Raw genomic sequence first — 21,641 nt, 5'->3', positions numbered from 1 at the left:
TGCACAGATGAATACAGCAGGGCTGGTCATCTAACTCTGTGGAGCTGTGTTAAAACAGTGAGTAAACCGAATTACACAATTTAACCAATAAAATAGCTCAAAACTGAGCTCTGTGCCAACAATCTTCAATCAGTTGAGTCCTAACTGCACTCTCCTGCCACAAGGGTGCAGGGGGGCCATCTCCTTCAAAATATAGCCTGGTTTAGTGCTCAGCTTAACAAACAGAACCAGATTTAGCAGGTCTGAATCTAGTCTATTCTACAGCAGACAAAAGTGCAACAAAACACCAAGAACAGTTTTAAAAATCAGCAATATAGCAAAAATACAGTTTAAAAGTGCAAAATACAGTATACAATTCTACTTATGGTTAGCAGAATACAACAGAATCCGTGGATTGCACAGATGAATACAGCAGGGCAATGGCCGGTCACCTAACTCTATGGAGTGTTCCAGATAGGACAGGTCTGCAAAAGAACTTGACAAAATTGTCCACTCAGGCACAGGAGAATAATATGCTGATAAATTCATCATAACCTAAGTATATGAGATTTGGCAGATATAAACTGAAAGGTGAATATTTAATGCAACACACAGTGACTGAATGTATAGATTCATTTAAGGATCTGGGTATATGGGTAGATCAAGCTTTGAGTTATTCTAATTATATTAACCAATTAGTTAATGATAGTTATAGAACTATAGGTTACATAAAAATATTTATACAGTCTAGGAAATCAGAAATGATGAAGTCATTGTTTATTAGTTACATTAGAGCCATACCTGAGTATGGAATAAAAATATGTAAATCTTATAAGAAAACAAGCATGAGTAAACTGGAAAGAGTACAATGCAATATACCAAGGGTATCCATGGATGTGAAAATTTAAATTATTATGAAACACTAAAATATCTGTACAGTGTCTCATATAGATATTTAAGAGACCACCTTATTCAAGTATATAGGACATTTGAAGACAACTACATCTGGGAATGTTTGGGGTTATCAAAAAGTAGTCATCATACAATCTATGTAGAACATTCTATAGGAATTGGTTCTCTGATACATGGAATGGGCAACCAAATTACTTTTAAGCAAGCACTAACTTAGATATTTTTAAGAACGGCCTGGATACTTACTGTGGGAATATCTGTTTTGGTATATTGGCAGGCTAGAAGAGCATTAATGTCCATACTTGAAATATTTGTATGTATGTAAATGTAGGTATGCAAAATACTTATTTAATTATCATAATGAGCAAAAACACAAAAGGGTGAACACATGCATTTAGAACATACACTGTGTGGAATGACAGCTTCAAATGCATCCATGAATTACTCCTCCCAGCATAAAAGGCAATTCAGTTATTGTTCAGACACTGCATGCAATATGACTTGCTTTCATGCATAGCATTACTGTAATGAGCTGTGAACTACCGTTACGTATCTGGAGTTCACTATATTCCTCACTATTATCAACTCACTCTCCTAAAGACAGTAACATGGCCTTGAAAGGTTTAAAAATCACACCCACAGAGTATGCATGTAGAAGAAGAAAATATGGATGTCATTTATCACTAGATTTATCATGCATCAGTCCTTCTGTGACTGTTAGCAATTTCCTACTAGATTTGAAACAGTTGTGCTCTGGTTAACTTTTGTTCCATCTCTATTATTTTTTAATCAGAATGAGCCACAGTGGTAAACAGAAGCATCTCATTTAAATCTATATCAATTGTTACTTCCTCCTCCTGATCAGATAACACCCTCAGGGCAGAGCTCCTCAGTGAAGGTAATATTGCAGACTTAGCATATCCCTGTTCTCCTTCATCTTACCATGTATAACATGGATCAACAGCGACTCCCATTTCTTATTTCTGTCTCCTTTCTCTCAGTCCATGAGCATTCAGACCCAAAAGTGTATGATGATCTGCATGTTATCTTCTTGGTTTACTGGAACATGTTCCTGCCTCCACAGCAGAATCAGACAAAGCCAAGCTATCCTGACACTGACAATGTAAAACACAGTTGGGAGGGAATTCTTCTCTCTCACAGCATTCTTGTCACCTGGCAAATGTCTTCAACTTACAGAAAAGAGAGTTCTGATATTAGATAAAAGTATCTGAACATCTAGACACTTGCATCATATTGAAAAGCATTCTGGTCTTATGTAGGCAGTTCTTTTATGCCACAATAAACTAGACTTCAGATAAAATGATTAAGCTGGTTATGGATATGAAAGCCTAGGGTTATCCTCTGAGTAATCCTACAAAATCACATTTTCGTGCTTTGGAGAAAAAAAAGTAGAACTTCCTCTTGGATAAAGCTTACAGGATTCTGGCCCTTATTTCCTTCAGGCAGCCTAAATACGCTGAGGTTATCTCAATGACTGATTCTCAGGACCATCAATGATTTTTATTCTCCATTTTGTGATACCACATTTGTATTTCTTCAGTGTCTTCCAAACAATTCTGAAGCTTAGCACATTGGTTATGGAGCTACTCCAAATGCTTCAGGAGAATTTGTAGTATGGTAACCAGTTTGCTCAACTGTTCAGCATTAATGGCCTTAATTTTGGCCATATCCTACAGAACTGCATGTACGAGTGGAGTTATGTTAAGGAATTCCTGAATAGCACTACAAATGCTTGACATTTCTCCCTGATCTGTTATGCTTCATTCACTGTATTTTCCTTGTATTAAAGAAGGTTATAATAGTTACCCCCCCTTCTGCACCCATCTGTGCAGAAGGGGGTTACTAATTTGGATTGACATTCTTTTATAACACATTGTATCAGTTTCTGAGTCTATATCACTTTATCAAAAGCTTAATTCCGCAAACACCCTTTCATCAAACATTTACATCATCAAAACTTTTTGCTAGAGAATGAAACTACTTGGCCACCAGAGCAATTCTAACACATTATTTTAAAATCACTGCACCTCCCCCCATAATTATATATACCAACCCATACATCGCACTACACTGGGGAAAGAGGCAAATTTGTAATGATGGCCAACTAATCCCTTCCCTAGGAAAAAACGTTTCAATGATGTAAATGTTCATTGAAAGGGTGTTTGATGATTAGGGTTCGATGAATAGGCATTTCATAGAGTTAAGCTTTTGATGAAGTGATGGGAATCCCCAGATTTCTTTATTTCTATTACTTTGGCCATCTGGGATCTCCAAAGCTTTTCAGCAACAAGCTGCTATTAGCACATCGCTGTGCACTGTTATCTGTCCTTTTTTGCATTCTCATTTTTCTATTGTGTTAATCTTCATGCTGTGGGGTGAAAGATTTTTGTTTAAGACTTTTTACTGCATATATTTTGAAAAGGCATTGTAAAAGAAACAGTTTTCATTTACAAAGGAATATTTTTACAGCATTACTTTGCTGTCCTTGTTATTTTGTAGAAGACCTGCAGATTTACACACAGCACCCCATCCTTAGTATGGATTGCACCCCTTTGTTTTTTATTATTAACATGTTCTGTGGATGAATTTGTGGAATTTCTTAAAGAGCCCCATAACTTTCCTTCATGTTAAAGGTTTGTATTAATTACATTTTTTCAGGGTATCCAAGCTGATGTCTAGATTTCTATTTTTAAAATTCATACAATGTTTTATCAATTGCTCATGACAGTAAATTGCTGGTGCAGCTAAACAGCACAGCAATATCTTGTAGGCCTGGCAGTTCTTTATTTGATACTAGCTATTTTTAACTTTATCTTAACTGTATTCAAAGAAATAGCTCATCAGATATGCTAAGTGCTATCAAACATCTTCACAGAGCTAACCAAGATGGTTAACATGGACAGTGCTTGTCACCATTTCTTGTTATTGATAAGAATCGGTTCTTCTCAATGGCAAAAGCAGGCTGTCTTACAATAATACCTCTGCCACAGTACCACAGGTTCTATCTCCAGCACCAAAGCTGTATTAAACTCTGAAGTTTTAGGTTTTGTTTATCTGAAATTAGGATGTTAGATTTATTTGCGTGTTTGTATTTTGTTAATTAGTCTGATATTACTGGAGAATGCTAATTTACAGAAAGGACATTGGGAGAAAAATATGAAATTACCAGCGAAAGAAGAGGAGGAGCAAGATGAGGCAAGAAAAGTTCTAAGGAAAATATAGTCAGGGAAAGCAGCAGGTTCAAATCAGGTCACAGCAGAAATGATCAAGATGCTGGGTGAGTTAAGGGAGAAGAAGCTTCTGATAGTACTCAGCAGTATGGAGGTAATGCGTATCCCAGATGACTGGAGAATAAGCATACTAGTGCCAATGTACAAGAACAAAGGGACATCTATAACTGTGGGCAGTACAGAGGTATCAAACTCCTGTCACACTGCATGAATGTGCTGGAGATGGTAATTGATTAACAAATATCACAGCTGTAGAAAGTAAGATGGGAGATGAGCAGTTTGGATTCAGATCTGGATGTAGCACAACCGACCCAATATTTGCAGTGAGACAGATAGTTAATAAGCTAGAGATGAGGAGAGAGTCCATCTGGGCATTTCTAGACTTAGAAAAAGCATATGAGAAGGTCCCAAGAAAGCTGATCTGTGCAGTACTGCAGTGGTTCGAAGTCCCAGAAACACTGATAGAATTAGTGCAGGCTATGTACAAGCACACAATGACTCAGGTACGAGCAGTGTTCTGTCTCACAGAGGCATTCCTAGTGAGAGTGGGTGTGCAATAGGGAGCCCACTGCTGTTCATACTGATGACTGACTACATTAGCAAACAGGTCAGAGGGGACAGATTAACAAAGGTGCTGTATGCGGACAATGTGGCATTACATACAAACTCTGAACAAGAACTTCAGCAAAGGATAAGGGAATAAAATGCAAAACTGAAGGCACATGGAATGAAACTGACTACAAATAAGGCCCTAAGTCCCTTACAAGCCTAGCCAAGTTCAACCCTTGTTCCCTTAAGGGTCTAGATGTATGGTCTATGTTATAAGCAGATCTAAATCCGCTCCAACTGTCCCTATCAGAGAGGGACACAGGAGAAACCCCTGGGGTGAATTTGCAGTTTAGAAGCTGAGAATTGAGACTGAAGAGAAAATAATGGAAGAGATTAACAGCTTCAAGTATCTATGTGGGGTGGTTGAAGACAAAGGAAGTCTGAATGTTGTGGTAAAAGCTAGAATCTGAGTGGCTACAGTCAACTGGCACAGATATGGGTAGTGTATGGCAGAAGAACGCCAAAGAAGCTGAAAAGTAAGGTGTATAAAAATAGTGGTATGATCAGCACTACTGTATGATACAGAAACCTGGTCAGTAAAATTAGAGCTGCTGAGGAAGCTAAAGGTGATGGAGATGAAGTGCCTGAGATAGGAGGTAGGATGCACACTGTGGGACAGATGAGAAATGATGACATCAGAGCAAAAGCCAAAGTAGCTCCAAATGCTTAGAAGGTCAAAGAGAACAGATCACAGTGGCTCTTTGAGGAAGATTTGGAACAGACAAGAAGAAGTGAGGGTGTGTAGTAAAGAATTTGATAGACTGTGTGAGAGAAGCTATGTGAAAGTCAGGCATGACTGTCAGATAAGGTATGAGAGTGGCACTGAATCAACAGAGATGATGATATTTGACACAACATCCCAGCACTTGTAGAAAATGAGTAAAAACGGGGGGATTGATTATGATGATGATGATAAAGGAGAGACAGAAAATAAAACGTGAAAATTAAGAACACAGAACACCGTGTCATTGAAAAACAAAGTTACTAATCCAATTAACAGTAAATAAATAATACATGTAATAATGGTAAAATGCTGACAATATTTACAGAGGCTCCATTTTACAATAAAGACAAGAGATGTACAAAATGGGAATAACATTAAACAAAGAAGAAACTAATAAAAGCGCATATACTAATGATTAGGATGTTTAGAAATACGGGAACTCTACAAGTGCTCGAGTTCCAAGAGCTCAAAACCCACTGTCTCAAAGCTAGAAGCTTGTGCAACTTGTACATCAATAGGCTGCTGCTGAACCTTGAACTTGAATATGAGTTCATGTGAGGTAAGTGCAGTAGCCATGGGGAAGGGATTGGAAGAGGAATTTTAGGGTTAGGATCAGGAAGGAGATTTTAAAATTAGGGAGCAAGAGGGCGATTTTTGGGTTAGGAAGTGGAAGGAGAGATTTTTTTTTAGAGAGTGGGAAGGCAGTTTTCAGTTTATGGAATTGGAGGGAGTGTTAGGGTTATGGAGTGATCTGTGTATTTAGGATTATAGAGGAAGTTGGAGTTTTAGGTTTAATGAATGATCTGGGACTTTAGGATTAGGGAGGGGAATGGAGTTTTAGGGCGAGGAAATGAGGACTTGGATTGGGATCTGACTTGTAGTTTTCAGGTTAGAGTTACGGTTCTACTAGGGCAATACAGTTTATAGAGTTGGGTGGGTTACATAGAAAAGGTAGATCAGGTTAGTGGGAGTTCGAGCACTTGGTGTTTTGAGCAACTGGCAGCAAACAAGTATGTTGCAAGCTTCTAGCAATTATTTATTTTATTTAACATTTGTTTACCAGGATAGTCCGACTAGACTAATTGCCCATTTCAAACATAGGACTGTGGAGAAAAGCTCCACAGGAAGACAGTATAATATAATACAGAACAAAAATAATAACTTCAGTACAGTAAGCAATAGTGTACAAATACAAGAAGAATAGCAACTTAATTACAAGTTATACAACAGATAGTTCTAGCAATTATTCCAAGTTACATACAAACAAATTGTTCTGGATGCAAACAATTATACAGAAAATAATGTTTTAGTATTAAACAGAACTACTATTACCAGTTTTATCTAGTATGTTAAATTTAGCAGGTATAACTTACAGGGTATGAGGAGTTTGCTGAAAACTGAAAATGGCTAATGAAGATCTCAGTAGTGGGAGAGGGAAAGTAGACAAACTTGAGGAGAGAACAGTGAATATAAATAGAATAGAGGGAGTGAGTATTGAGAAGGTGGTAGAGAAAGAGAGGTGGGTGGTTGAACAAGAGCATAGTCAGTTGTTGATTAGGAGGGTCCTGAGTAGTAGTTTGAATTTGGCTGATTTGGAAGTATTAAGGATGCTTGATATGCCATTGTACTCAGCCTCCTTAACTTATTCCCAAGGACTCAGCCTCCTTAACTTATCCCCAAGGACTCAGCCTCCTTAACTTATTCCCAAGGACTCAGCCTCCTTAACTTATTCCCAAGGACTCAGCCTCCTTAACTTCTTCTCATTCCTATTACCTGTTGCACTACACTAAAACCTCTACTCAATCTTCTCGCCTGCCTTCATAATCACACTTCTCCTTCTCAACCTAAACTTACTTCTACTCTCAAGATATCCTTATCTACTTCTTATTACTGAAACTCCTTTAACCAACACTTCCAAACTATGCTGCATTGCCTCCACTATCCTATTCTCTAAATCAAGGTTTATAATCAATTTGCTATGGGTAAACCCAAGTATAAACCTGTACTATTTTGTCTGTAGTTAACCTGTCGGTATTTAAAACTCTTTTTATTCAATAACTCATCTTAATATTTGTCTGTACACAATATAAATTCTATTTCAAATATTAATGTTCCTTACAACTGTTACCTGGAGCTTTTCTCCAAATTGTTGAATTGTAATCTAAACTACTACAATGTATACATAATTGTTGGAGCTTTTCTCCCTGGGCCTCCTCTGAAAAAGGTCTACCAGCTCAGTTGGACAAACCCAGTCAACAAATGTAAAATAAATAAAATAATAATAAAATATTCTTGGGGATGGAGTTCCAGGCTTTAGAGATTTGGTTGGAATATTAGCAGTCTCCATAGCTATTACTGGATTTAGTGACCTTTAGTAGGGTTTTGTCTGTGGATCTTAGGCTTCTGTGTTTTGAGTATGGTTGGACAATACTGTGGAGTGCTGGGCAGTATTCAAGTCTGGTAATGATGGTATGTGCAGTGGTAATTTGGTAGAGTGAGGGAGGAGGTTACATATTATAGATATCCATTCTATTGTATAGCTGTAACATCTGGGATGATTTGGAATCATAAAACAAACACAGCTCAAAACCATCAGGGAGTCTTTAAAAAAAACACACACACACACACAAGCCATCAAAAAGCTCATGTTATTAAATAAAAACTCCATGGAAGTTTTGAGCCATTTTTGTTTAGTTTTATATTAATTTAACTGGCTGACCATTACCCATTTAAGCAACCTTTTGTCATTTTTATGGAATTATGCTGGGATGTACTCTCAACATGTCAGGCTCCATCCTAAAGATGTTACCCTTGTGAAGAAATGATCAAGCCAGGAGGGATTAAATCCCATCGTGACACCTATCCATCTAAGTTATAGCTGTTATACCACACTTGCAAAATTCAAATGTTTATTTTGGATATCATTTTTATGGTTAATGTGAATATGGAGCATGATTGTCACAGTTTCACAAAATTTAGTAGCAGTAATGTGTGTGCAATTTAGTTAAACAGGTTTTATGATGAATGGTGTACAAGCAGGAATTGTTTGCCATAAACGTAAAAAGTTTAAGACTTTCTAGCCCGGGGCCCCTTTCTGCATAAGACCCTCTCTGGGTTTAGTTTTGATGAAATTCATTTAAATGTTTTTTTAATCTGTTTGTGTCAAGAAAATATATATTAAACATTTTTTTCTTGAGTATGCATTCCAAAAGGTGGTATCCTGTCACTTCTCTCTACTTCAGTTGAAATTCTATGAGCTTCATTTGCTCAAAGAAAAAAACAAACAAACACTGAAAAGTAGAATGTCGAACCCTGTTCTCCGTAGGAAGTAATTGCTCATGCAATTTCTAAGTGCATGCTGGCAATGACTCACTTCTTTTGGTACATTCCTCTTTTCTTCTAGTTGGTGTGACCATGAGGTTGTTGGTACATACAAATATAATTTCAGGCAGTATAGAGAGTGCAGGGGGCTTGCTCCCCTGTAAAAAAATATGCTAATTTTAAAGTTTTCATCATTTTGTGTTTCAGGCAATCTTTTTTTTTTTGATATATTGAATTACTGGCTATGTGGAAGTTACTGATTTATAGAAAACATCTTTAATTTATGACATCGTTTTGAGCTAATGTTTAAGAAAGCAGGGTTTGCTACAGAAATATACTAACTTGAACTATTGCCTTCTTCATATGGGATGGTGACTCTCTGCTTGACCGTCCCCGCTTTAAAGCGGTATGAGTTTAAATATTTAACATGTGTAAAAGAAGTTGTTCATCACATGGCTGAGTGAAGCTCTACAGTAATAACATTATGGGTCAGCCTCAGTTTTAATGGATTTTATTTGCTGTTTTATTCTTCTTAACTCCCAGCATGCTGTCAAATGCTAACCTGCCAGTTTACCCATCACTGCATATTAGATTTCAATGTAATGTTAATCAAAAACACCTAAATCTCCAGTATACCAAACTACCTAATTACTCCTATCACTTGCCTTGTATGTTGCCACATGTTTTATAGCCATAATTTTCTTCTCCTTTATACAGCAAACTAGTGGTTAAGCTTCAGAAATTGTCCATCTCTGTGCACCAGTGAAGTAATGCAGTCTGTTTAGCATGGCAGGAAATATCTGACAAATATTACTCACTTAACAAGCAAGCATGTGATGGTTATACAGCAAGTTTGCAAACCACAAGATTTTATCAAAGTGCAGCTTATATATTCTGCGTTTAAGTTACTGTAATTATTACATCTGGCTGTTGAGCTAACATCTGCTTGCTGACACATTTTCCACATTCGCAGAATGGAGCATCTGTACTGGACTTTCATTTGTTGCCTTCTACAGTTTGGTGTACAAGCTGGGAGGCCAGCAAGTAAGTGCCAGGGAGAGGATGGGTTTATTTCTGTCTGATGCAGATTATTTTCCATCTACAGAGTGTGTGTGTGTGTGTGTGTGTGTGTGTGTGTGTGTGTGTGTGTGTGTGTGTGTGTGTGTGTGTGTGTGTGTGTCTGCATATAGACAGTATGCACTTGCCTTTTGATTTGTGCTGATGAGATAGTTCTGACACTGTACCTACCTTAGTTGTCCTTAATTTATTAACTAGCTGTCATCAGTAACTACATTTCAGTTCCAAAACACAACATTGTATTGACTATTCCACAGTTTTTTTTTTCTTCTCTTTGTTCTGAGCAGTTCTTTCTGCTACTTGATTACCACATAAAAGAAAAAGATTCTAGAAAATCACAAACAGGAGAAGGGCTCCCCATCACTATCTGGAACAAAATTAAATGCAGCATGAAGGGACATATCCCTTGCATATCATACAGACTTTTATGGCTCATGGGTTTTTACTGTCAATACTGATTTTGGCCTAAACACTTATTTATTTGTGTTTATTTGTTAAGTAGCTAGACCCCCCCCCCCCCCCTTGAGCTGACAGCCCTTTACATTGCCAAAGAATGCATCAAGACAGTGCAAAGATATTTTATATATGGATGTTTGTGTGTGTATACATTTTATATATATAATATATATATATATATATATATATATATATATATATATATATATATATATATATATATAATAGACTCAAGCTATAAGCAAACAAAAAAAGGCCAACAATCTATGAGTTTCTTATACTTTAAAAGTTTTTGTATTATGAACTGTGGTGAATGCATGTTAAATACTGATTTTATTGGAAAGTGGTTATACTTTACTGTGTCTCAGATTTTACAATATCTGCAAACATTCAGTCACTGGTGGTAGTTTGTCATGTCATATTTGTACAAACTTAAGTGAGTGGGGAGGGGTTTTAACTGTAAATTACTCTGATGAAGTCTCTCAACACTGAGAGACAAAAGTGTCAAGTCTTTCATTACAGTTATTCTATCCTTCCGGAGTATTTTAGTTATCATCATCATCATCATTATTGTACACATTGTGACCATCACTGTCATTTTGTGTTTTATGTTTTTTTTCTACTCTGACATTTTAATGTTCATTATGGTTGTGGAAACAGCCTTGCTGAAGAAAGACTGAAAGGGTCTACCATGTCATAAGTGTAGTTCTCACTTTATAAATTTGATATTACATAATTCAGTGTACTGTTCCATCTCACTGTTTTTTTTATTTTTAACATTTACATGTTTCTAGAAATTATTTAAAAAGTTGACCATATATGGTGTAGTGACATAATCTACATTCCCAGTTTGTTGAGTTCAATTTGGATAACATATGACTACAAAATTAAATCTTTTCAGAGATCTTTTACATCCCTGTATGAAGTATTTAATTCACCATTTTCCATCCTCAGCTCTCTATGTACTGATAATTCACTAGCTGATAAAAAAAAAATAAACCAAGTAACACATGCTTTGTGTAATAGTTTTTCTAATTGTTTGTCCTTAAAGCTAGACATAATGTCAAACTAGTCTCTTCCTTATTTCTAGACTTGTCTAAAGCCATCGAAACACTTTGTCATAGCAAACTTTTACTTCAAATGTCCTCACTTGGTCTCTTCCAGGCCACCCTTCTGTGTTTCAAAAGCTACCTGTATCGGTCAGTAAAATGGCACTCCGTGCTCTCTCCTTACCTCCTAGTCACCACTGGTGTACCACAAGGCTCTATCCATGGTCCCCTAGTCTAACATTTTCACCAACACCCTCTATAAAGACACACAACAGACCACTCTAATACAATATTTATTCCACTCTCATTTGCTCATCTGACACCATGGTATACCTCCAAAATTTTACTCAGCAAGCTTTAACAGACACTAAAACAATGCTTTATAACTCACAACTCATGCTCAACCCAAAGAACAACAAACTACAGTTTTCCAACTGGCAAACAAACTAAAAATGCACTATCAAAGTGGGTGGCTCCTTATCAGTCAGCAGACCTGTCACCAGCAGGGTGCCACAAGGGTCAGTGCTGGGCCCCCTACTGTTTGGTATATACTTCTCAGAAGTACAGGCTAAAACTAAGGGGTTGTGGTTGACCAATTTTGCAGACAACTGCAAACTTGGTGCAATTATTGAATCCCCAAATAATGTCAGTATACTCCAGGAGGGTCTTACGTAGACCAATGACTGTTGTATTAATCACAGTCTCAAATTGAATTCAGAGAAATGCATCATCATTCCCTTCAGCAAAAACAATCTTCCTTCATACTATCAGATCAACAACAATACCCTAAGTACCCAAGAAATGGTAAGGGATCTGGAATCACAAGTGGACTGTGACCTTAACTTTGACCACCATGTGTCTACTGTAGCAAGGAAGGCTTTCTATGTAGCACACTTGATTAGTAAAGGCATTGCCTCGAGAGCAAAGGAGATTATAACCTCCCTATACTCTGCACTAATCCAGCCCATAATTGAGTATAAAGCCCCATTCGGCATGTACAATACAAAGCACCTGCAGTAATTGGAGAGACCTCAGAGGTTTCTAACAAAGATGATCACGGGCTCCAGCACGTGTCTTATACAGACTGACTAAAGTCCCTGTCACTATACTCTGTATTTATAGACGTTTTAGGGGAGACATCCCTGGCTTACAGCGCAATCTCAGATCCAAACATAATGAACTTGCTGCATATCTGTAAATCAAACAGGACTAGCGTTATCCATTTCAGAGACCTAAATATGGAGTGCGACTTAAATAGGACATGCTGGAGCAATGGATTTGTCTCACACTGACTGCCGCATTTTTGGAGTAGGTTGCCAATTCATGTGAAGCAGAGCACCTCTATGAGACTACTCAAGAGAAATCTGGATGAGTGGATGCGGCACTGTAAATTCTTAGTGAGGATAGCACCCACAACCCTCCTGGAGATGGGCAGTCATTACTAAATACAATCCTGGGTATTGACTAGCATATCTATGGTATTACATTAGTTTAAATTGGCTAGGCTTGAAATGACCTCCTGGTCAGTAGTCTAGTAAACTCCTATGATCCCTCTCTCATAATAAAAAAAAATTACATAAGAAAAAAATCATCAAAAGATAGGGATGCTTTAAAGAACCAAAAACGTTCACACCGATGCAACTAAAACTACACTTGCCACTACTTATCTCCTCCTCACACTTCTTTATGGTGCTCCCATCCTTATTAACCTCCAAGCTTAAAAAAAAATCAAAACTTGAACAATGCTATAACAAAGCTGATAAATTTGCAGCAAATACCCCTTTCAGAACCCACCAATGTATAGCACTAAAAAGCCTAAATTGGTTAAAACTGCCTCATCAAATAACACATGCACAGCTTCTAACCACCTATAAAATTATCCAGCACCCATCTGTCTGTCCAGCACTAAAAAACATTCTACACAACTATTTTCCCAGTCAGGCATTGCAATCCACTGTCAAAACCTCCTGTCTGTCTACAAGTCTATCAAATCTGCTGGGGACTGCCTGTACTTGTACAAGGTTGCTAAGGCCTGGAAGGTTGCTAAGGCCTGGAACTCCTTACCTGTATTCATCAGGTCAAGAACCTCCCTCCCATCTTTCAAAACTATTCAAAGTCTTCCTAGCTAAAATCTGTCTCAGTTCTTGTTCAAAACCAGGATTAACTATACCTAAATGTGAACAAATACCTTTTCATTCTTTATACCTCCTTACTCTCCCTTTTTACTTACCTTCCTTACCTGTATCAAATTCTCATCCCTGACTTTCTAAGTTTACCAAAAACCTGTTTTTCCCCTCACTTCATATTGCAATTCATGTTTGCATTAGTCTAACTTACATTTAATTTCTCTACAAACTGTCTAAAATTTTTCTAAATATCAAGTGATTGTCATATAACTTGCATTGATTCTTAACTAATGTTTTTATATTACATCTAACTCGTTATAATTATTTAAACTGCAGACATTTTGTTTTATTTTTGAAGATTGTAAAATTATTGTTCTTAAAATGTTTTGTAATAATTTGGAGCTTTTGTCCCCGGGCATCCACTGAAAATGGACTTCTACCCAGTTGGACTTTCCCAGTAATCAAATGCCAAACAATAATCTTTTGTTTGTCATGTAAGGCTTCTTTGTACAGAAGGCAGTTCCTTTACTGTACCTCACATCAAAACTGGATGAAGTCCCATGTGGTCGGGCTCAACTACCCCATGATGAACACCCAGATCATTGTTTTGCATAATAAATCACAACATGCATAAATCACAACATGCAGCCATACCTTTGTTTTGTGATAACTTCCCTTTACCTTTTGCTTAAACAACTATGTGCAATCACAACATATAATGTCAGAGGTGTGGGGGCTTGCCTCCCCCGAAAAAAGCTTTCTGTTAAGTTTTTATTGGGATGTGTTCCTTGAGGGTTAATCTCTGCATATTTACATTTTAATTGCTAAAATGTCTTAAAAGCAGCTTAGATTTGTACAGTATTAGGCAAATGATCTACTTTCATCACCCCAGCATCCCATGTCACTGCTTACCTTTAAGGTGATGTTTTCTGTTCTGTTACTTAATATTGTGTAGATTATAAGAACGTCTGAATTCATAATAAAGCATACAGTCAGCATGAATTGTGGCAATGTTTTCTATGACACTGAGTCGGCACAATGTGCTCTGAAGTGTTGTGGAACTTAAGCACACTACACGTGTAAGTACTGGCCTCTGACTACAGATGACATCCTTCACAGCCACTCAAGGCTCCTGTCCTCTTGTCCTCCCATCCTCCAGCACAGCAGGTCACATGAGCACTACAGAAACTCATAATTCATCTGAGCTAATATTTCAAAAAAATTTAACCCATATTAAATAAAAGAAGGAAATATGAAATGTGTCATCCTCTGTCTGATTGCCCTGCCTACTCTAGCTGCTCTTTTGACCATTAGTGATATCACAGCTACACCCAGACCACAGGGGGCACTTATTTTTCTATTTTTAAAATTAATTATTTTAAGCAAGCTAGTCACACAATGTCAAACAGTCATTTACAGGGGAGGCAACAGGCAGCCAAACAGCACTAATTGCTTCACTTTACCATGTTATTAAAACATAGGTTCATGTATCACACCAGGACCAGGAGTAAGAGAAGGTATCATTCTACTAACAGGAAATAAGTTTTCAGTTTCAAGAAGTACATTAGCTAAATCAACATATAATTGTTTTTTCCTAAAAAAACACTACTGCACAAAATGTAACTATATCTAAACAATAATAAAGCCATACATTTCCCTAGAAATATTCAATCTTAATGTTGTGTTTTCCTTGTATTATAGGGATACTGGTGAAATTCTGTATTCACTCAGTTTTGCAACATTATCATTACTCTGTTTCAGCACAAAATTATTACTGTGCACCAGTTCAATTCGGGGATGAAAGGTACAAACTTATGGAGAGAAAGTTACTTGGATTCCATTGGGTATTGAAGGGAATCTAGCACCTACCCCATGAGTAATTATTCTGCCTTTTCATATTTGTTATGTACTCAGTTGGAAAAGGCTATGAACTAATACATCATTTTCCTTATATTGCAGATATCCTTGCTTTTTAAACTAACAAGCCTTTCTTTGCACAAAACAATTGCCAGGTCATTATCAGTTGAATTAATATCACCAATCATTTCATTGCTGTGCTATAAAAATGTATCACTCTGTTATCCATGGACATTTTTCTACAAACACTGTAATCATTCACAAGACTGTTGCAGTAAAGAGATCAACAAAATTTTAACTAAGGCAAGATTTCCAAGCTACAGATTTCTATTTCTAGCTGAAATAACTGAGATACTTTAAAATATAGGATTATAGGAGGTTACTAGACTATCGACCCCGAGGTTATTTCAAGCTTAGCCATTTCATGCCAATGTAATATTATAGATAGTCTAGTCAATATCCCGGATTGAATTTAGTACTGACAGCCCATGTCCAGGAGGGCAGTGGGCACTATCTCCAGTAAGAATTTACGGTGCCCCATCCACTCACGCAGGTTCCTTTTGAACAGTGTCATAGAGGTGCTCTGCTTCACATGAATTACCAGCCTATTTCAAAGATGTGGCAGTTGCTGGGAGACAAATGCTTCCCTCCAGCATGTCCTATTCAAGTTGAAGGCCAAATTTTGGTCCTTGGAAGGGTCTATATCATTTAATCGAATGCTTAATTGAGCAAATCACTATTTGTCAAACTGACTTAAGAGAAAGTTCAATTAAGCGAATGATCAGTTAAAAGAATATTTTCCCAGAGAAAGGACGTAGTTGGCCATCATGGGGAATTTGGCCTTTTGCCCACTGTAGTGCAATCTTGGAGTTGCTATATTTAGTTAAGGGAGGATTGGGGGCATAGCCCTCCACCTGCGTTGGTTGCTTTGTTATGTGATTTTGCTAGCGGTTGCTAAGGAAGACTACCGACACTTTGCCCTGGGTAAGTTTTCACTTAAAAGTTCATTCCCTGAATAGGTTGTTCAGTTATTAGTTGTTCAGTGAAGAGGAGTACAATACAATGTGATTCAACAATGTGATATAGACACCCCTCGAGTGGGTAGCTCTAGCCGCATGTGATTTCATAGAATAATGTGCAGCAGATTCATTAGGTTTGATAGATTGCTCTGTAAGCCAGGCATGAGTCTCCCCGAAGAAGTCTATACAATACAGAGTATAGTGACAGGGACTTTATTTGGTCCGTGTAAGGCATGTGCTAGAGGTCCTTAGTCTTCTTTGATAGAAATTTGCTGCAGGTGCCTTGTAAGGTACATGTCAAAAGGGGTGTTATACTCAATTATGTGCCTAATTAGTAAAAAGGTTAAAACCTCCTTTGCTCTAAGGGGGATGCCTTTTCTAATTAAGTGTACTACAGAGAAGTCCTTACTACAGTAGACACATGGTGGTCAAAGTTAAGGTCACAGTCTACTTGTGATCCCATATCCCTTACCACTTCATTGGTACATAGGGTATTCTTGTTAATTTGATAGTGTGAAGGGACATTGTTTTTACTGAAGGGAATGATGATACATTTCTCTGAATTCAGTTTGAGACCATGACTAAGACACCAGTTCTTGGTCTGCATAAGGCACTCCTGAAGAATACTGACATCATTTGGGGATTCAGTAATTAAACCCAGTTTGCAGTCGTCCACATACCTGGTCAGCCCCAGCCTCTTAGTTTTGGTTTAACTTCTGCAAAGTATATAGCAAACAGTAGGGGTCCAGCATGGACCCTTGTGGCACTCAGCTGGTAACAGGTCTGTTGGCTGATATAGAGTCACCCACTTTGATAGTGTATGACTGGTATGTGAGCCAGTTGGCAACCCATCTTACAACAAAGGGGTTTTCATTCAGTTTGCTAAGTTTATTGATATGCCTGAGTGTGGGATTGTGTAAAAGGCCTTTGCCAAGTCGAAGTGTAGTGTGTGCACAGATTTGCCCTAGTCAGTGGCCCTGGTCACATTTTTGAAGAAATCCACCAGGTTTAGCAGGCAAGATCTGCCCTTGATGAAGACAAACTGGGTCAGATTCAGGGTTTGGAGATTGACTATGTCTTTATTTATGAGGTCCATGATGATACGTTCCATGGCCTTACAGATGAGGTTGATCAGACTTACAGGTCTATAATTCCCTGGTCTGTTGCTAAGCCACTTTTATGGGAGGGATAACTGTTGCTGTTCTTAATTCCGCAGGAACAAAGCCTGCAGATAAGGCTATGACTGAACAGGGTACTTAATGGTGATGCTAGTTCATGTTTTAGTTTGCTTAGAAAACTGCCTGGGATGCTGTCTGGTCCCATGGAGGCTGGGCTTTTTGCCTTAGACAAGGCTTTAATGACCTCCTCTTCAGATATGTAGGGTGGGGTGAAGTTGAGGGCTAGGTTTGTGATAAGGTTGGAGGGGATAGGGGAGTGAAATTTTCTAGGGATATCCATATAACGCATGTATAACACTGAGCCAACTCAGCAAAGACACTATGGATTGAATCAGAGTATGCTGTCTGCTGTGACTCTCAACAGTAGCTGCTCAATTTAGAGGAAATAAAGTCCTATGTTCACATTTTATTATAGCATATAAATCAATAGGCAAGTTGGCAACATTAGAACAAGGAAATAACAGCCTTGTGAATTGGGGGGGGGGGGGTCTAAGATGATCGAGTTCTGAGCAAGACAAAAGTGAAAAGAATAAAGTTTGAACAAACCTGATCAAGATTTGATTGTGGTACCATTTACATTAGATCTGTGTGAACTTCCAGAAAACTAGATTGTATGCTCTGAACTGATTCATAATGCACAATTTTTTTGCCTTGTCCTACCACTGAATTTCAGCAGGCTAAACCCACTTCTCTCAAAACTGTATGAAGAAGATAATAAAATCCCTCTTAGTATTATTAATCTCTCATTTCAACAGTCATTAAAATAATGACAATACCCTTTTTGAACTTACCAGTTGTCTAAAAATATTCCTTTGCCTCAAAGTTTCCTAACTCTCTGCCATTCCATCTCACATCTCCAGTCTTGGATAGATCCAGTTGCTAATTCCATACCAAATTTCTACTTTTATCACATAAGCAACTGAGAGAGCCACACATTAGCCATAAAACTTCTAGATAAAGCACATTATTCAAATGTATGTTGGTATCAGTGGTCCGACAGGTTAGCATAATCACTTCTGATGCTGAAAGATCGGATGACTGCTTTCTATTCCAACACAAGCTTCCTGGATTCATTTTCTAGTACTGACACTACACTGACGCACAAAAAAGCTGCTGCATTCCTGAGTGTATCATCCTTTTGTATGAGACATGAAATCAAGTCCCATTGGTTAGAGTTTCTGACAGCCCAAGTGGATGTAAATGATCAGACAGCATTTATTGAGAAGAGTGTGGGGATTTCCCCAGAGATTATTTGTCAGACTGGTTAACAGCCATAGACTTCACTGCCTCCTCCTGATCATAGAGAAACACACTACCAGTCACAGAATACTCCTCTTTTTCACTGTGTATCTTTCTTTGCGGTACTGTTTTGTCAGTGTCTTCCTTCTTTTAGTTTATAAACTGCAGACTAAAGGGTTACATTATTCCCTCAGATTACCAAAACCTCAAGTCACCCTATCTTAAAAGGCCCTCTTCCCCTTCAGTATTACATGCCTTTTCCAAATTTGCACATGCCACATTGAATTCTCTTCCTTCTTAATCTTCATCCATTTTTTCTTGTACTTTATTCAAAACTTACTTTTTACATTATACCGGTATCTGTCAATATGTGTACCCCTGTGACCCTTTTAAAGTGTTGACTTATCTGCATTGCCTCAATCTGTTTAGTTGCTTCTTATTCCATTAATTCCATACAGCACAATTTTACATTCACAAATTAGTTTCCAATACCTACTTTATCCAGTTAAGAGTTACAGGGAAGGTGCACTGTATCCTGGCACTTAATAGCTGCACTGAAGAAAAGTAGTTACTCTTGGATGGGACACCAGACCTACATCAGATGTACACAGGACCAGCTAATGTGTGCAAACCTATGAGCAACTTAGAAAAGCCAAAATTAATATAAAGCACATGTTGGAATGTGAGATAAACTTGATAGTCTTCTGACTTCTGATTGAGACATAAAACAAAAAGAAATCTTCCCAGAAAAAGGTGGTGGCTGGGAAAGAAATAATTCCAGATTAGGCTCTGTTTATGTGTTCTGAACAGTCTTGAATTGTAAAAGGATCTAGCCTACTTGTTGCAGCCACATTTCTTGGAAGACTAATTGTTATGGCAAGCCACTTAGGTCTGCTGTACTTGAGTTGCTAGACCAGATTTAAAAAAAAAAAAACATAATAATAAACCAGAGAAAATAGGTGGATCTAAGGAAATAAATGATCAGAGAAGCAGACAGCTGAATTTTATTATTAGGATGAAAGACTGTATTATGCAGACTTTTATACTCTTTAGACGGTTAGAATTAAATTTTTTTTTGAGAAGTGTTGAAAGAGTTGCTATTATAATTAGGAAAATGATAGATCACAGTGTTGCTGCTATCTCATAATTTAGAGAGAGTTAGTCTGTGTTATCTGTAGCTACAGGAAGATTTATACCTCAATAACTGAAGCTCTGCAGCCTTTTGTGAGGTCACACATGGTTACAGGTTATCCAGGAACGAACACATATGTGGGTTCCTTGGGTACGTAATGCTAGCTATGGCTGTTGTTTACTGACATGAGTTTAAAGGCAGCAAAATATAATTCTATATTTAAAATAAACATTTTAAGAATGGTCTAACTTCACTGGACCAATGTGCTTTTTGAGGAAAGGCGCTATTAAACTGTGCTCTTGACTCCTCAGTAAATTACTGTTTTGGCTTGCATAACTAAAGAATTACCAAAGAAAACAAGTTGCAGGCTAATTGGTGCTGTTTAGTTTTGGTTGCTTGGAAAAATCAAGCTGAGTAGTAGACATTAAAATAGTCTTAGTGTTCATTGCATGTGTTTTTTCATCCTAATCAGATTGTTCTTTTTTTTTATCCTGCACCTAGTGTGTGTGTGTGTGTGTGTGTGTGTGTGTGTGTGTGTTTATTTTGATGAAGCCCTTTCCTTGTACTTTTTGTTCTTTCTTTAAACCAATTTTAAATTCATTTGGTCTATCTTATTCAGCTGATAAAAAATAAAACAGAATGATCGGGAAAAACAGCTACATGTAAAGTGTTGATAATGATATTAGTACACAAATGTAACATACTCAATATTCACTGCAAAGCTATCGTTAGAAGCTCTTCCCTAAATGAATCTTAGCTAAATTATAGACTGTATGTTTTTTTTTTTTTCAGATTTTCTGAGGAGTTATATTATTGGAGGACAGGAAGCAATCCCACACAGTAAGCCTTATATGGCATATCTGAGATTGGAAAATGAGGACAGTGTACACTGTGGAGGCTTTCTGGTAGCACCTGACTGGATAATGACAGCGGCTCATTGCAAGGAGCCAGGCAGGTATGTCACAATCTCTTAGAGCTAGAACAGGAGGATATAATAACTCTTGATTTAGACAAAGCTGACAATAAATCTGGCACTGTCTATTAATGCCTCAGAAATCATCTTTCAGCCACAAGGTGACTCACAGATTACTACTCCATTTATGATATGAGGCTCATTTTGACTTTGTTACTTCTTCAGACAATGTGAAATGTACAATTTCTCTCTGATTCCACCTCAAGGTCATCACTTCAAGGATGCTGTCATTTACAAATACCCTTCTCGGACTCCTTGATGATGTTTGTTAAAAATATTGCAATACAAATCAGTCAGTAAATGTCAAAAACAGTTTAACATTTGATTGTTCTAAATTAGTAACAATTTTGTTGGGTCCAAAGCAGTAGTTCCTGGATAATCTAGAATGTAGATGGAGAGTAGATGCATGTGTGGAAGAAGAGAACTTGAACGTTAGAAAAGAGGGGAAGATGTAATTAGAGTAGACTAGTCACAAGTGATGGTAAGAAGAAAAGGGAATAACTAAGTAGAAAGTGTAGACAGGATAGTAGTCAGATAATTGAGATAGAGCATTCATATAATCTAGCATTTAGGAGAGCAGCATGGAGTGTCTATTAAAGCCAAACTTATTGTCTATTTTACTAAGTAAATCGGGTTTGGTATTCCATATCTTGGAGATGTAACTGGAGTAGAGAGCATCCCCTGATGAGTTCTGGGATTTAGTTTGCTGAGGCAGGAATTTAATTTTAGAGTAGATTGG

General features: G+C 37.5%; 1 protein-coding gene across 1 annotated transcript in view; it reads left to right on the top strand.

Moving 5' to 3' along the window:
- Nucleotides 1–9,721: 9,721 nt before the first annotated feature.
- Nucleotides 9,722–21,641, top strand: part of LOC122787186 (mast cell protease 1A-like) — a 148,302-nt gene continuing 136,382 nt past the window's right edge. The window contains exons 1-2 of the mRNA XM_044053773.1: nt 9,722–9,840; nt 20,722–20,884. Coding sequence (XP_043909708.1) covers nt 9,771–9,840; nt 20,722–20,884 — 233 coding nt within the window. The 5' untranslated portion in view covers nt 9,722–9,770. The remainder of the gene's footprint in view (nt 9,841–20,721; nt 20,885–21,641) is intronic.

This window comes from Protopterus annectens, chromosome 13.part0 (assembly GCF_019279795.1).
Source record: "Protopterus annectens isolate FY-2018-M chromosome 13.part0, PAN1.0, whole genome shotgun sequence".
NCBI classification, from domain to species: Eukaryota; Metazoa; Chordata; order Ceratodontiformes; family Protopteridae; genus Protopterus; species Protopterus annectens.
Note: the sequence above shows the minus strand (reverse complement) of the source record. Positions and strands in the feature narration are given on the sequence as shown.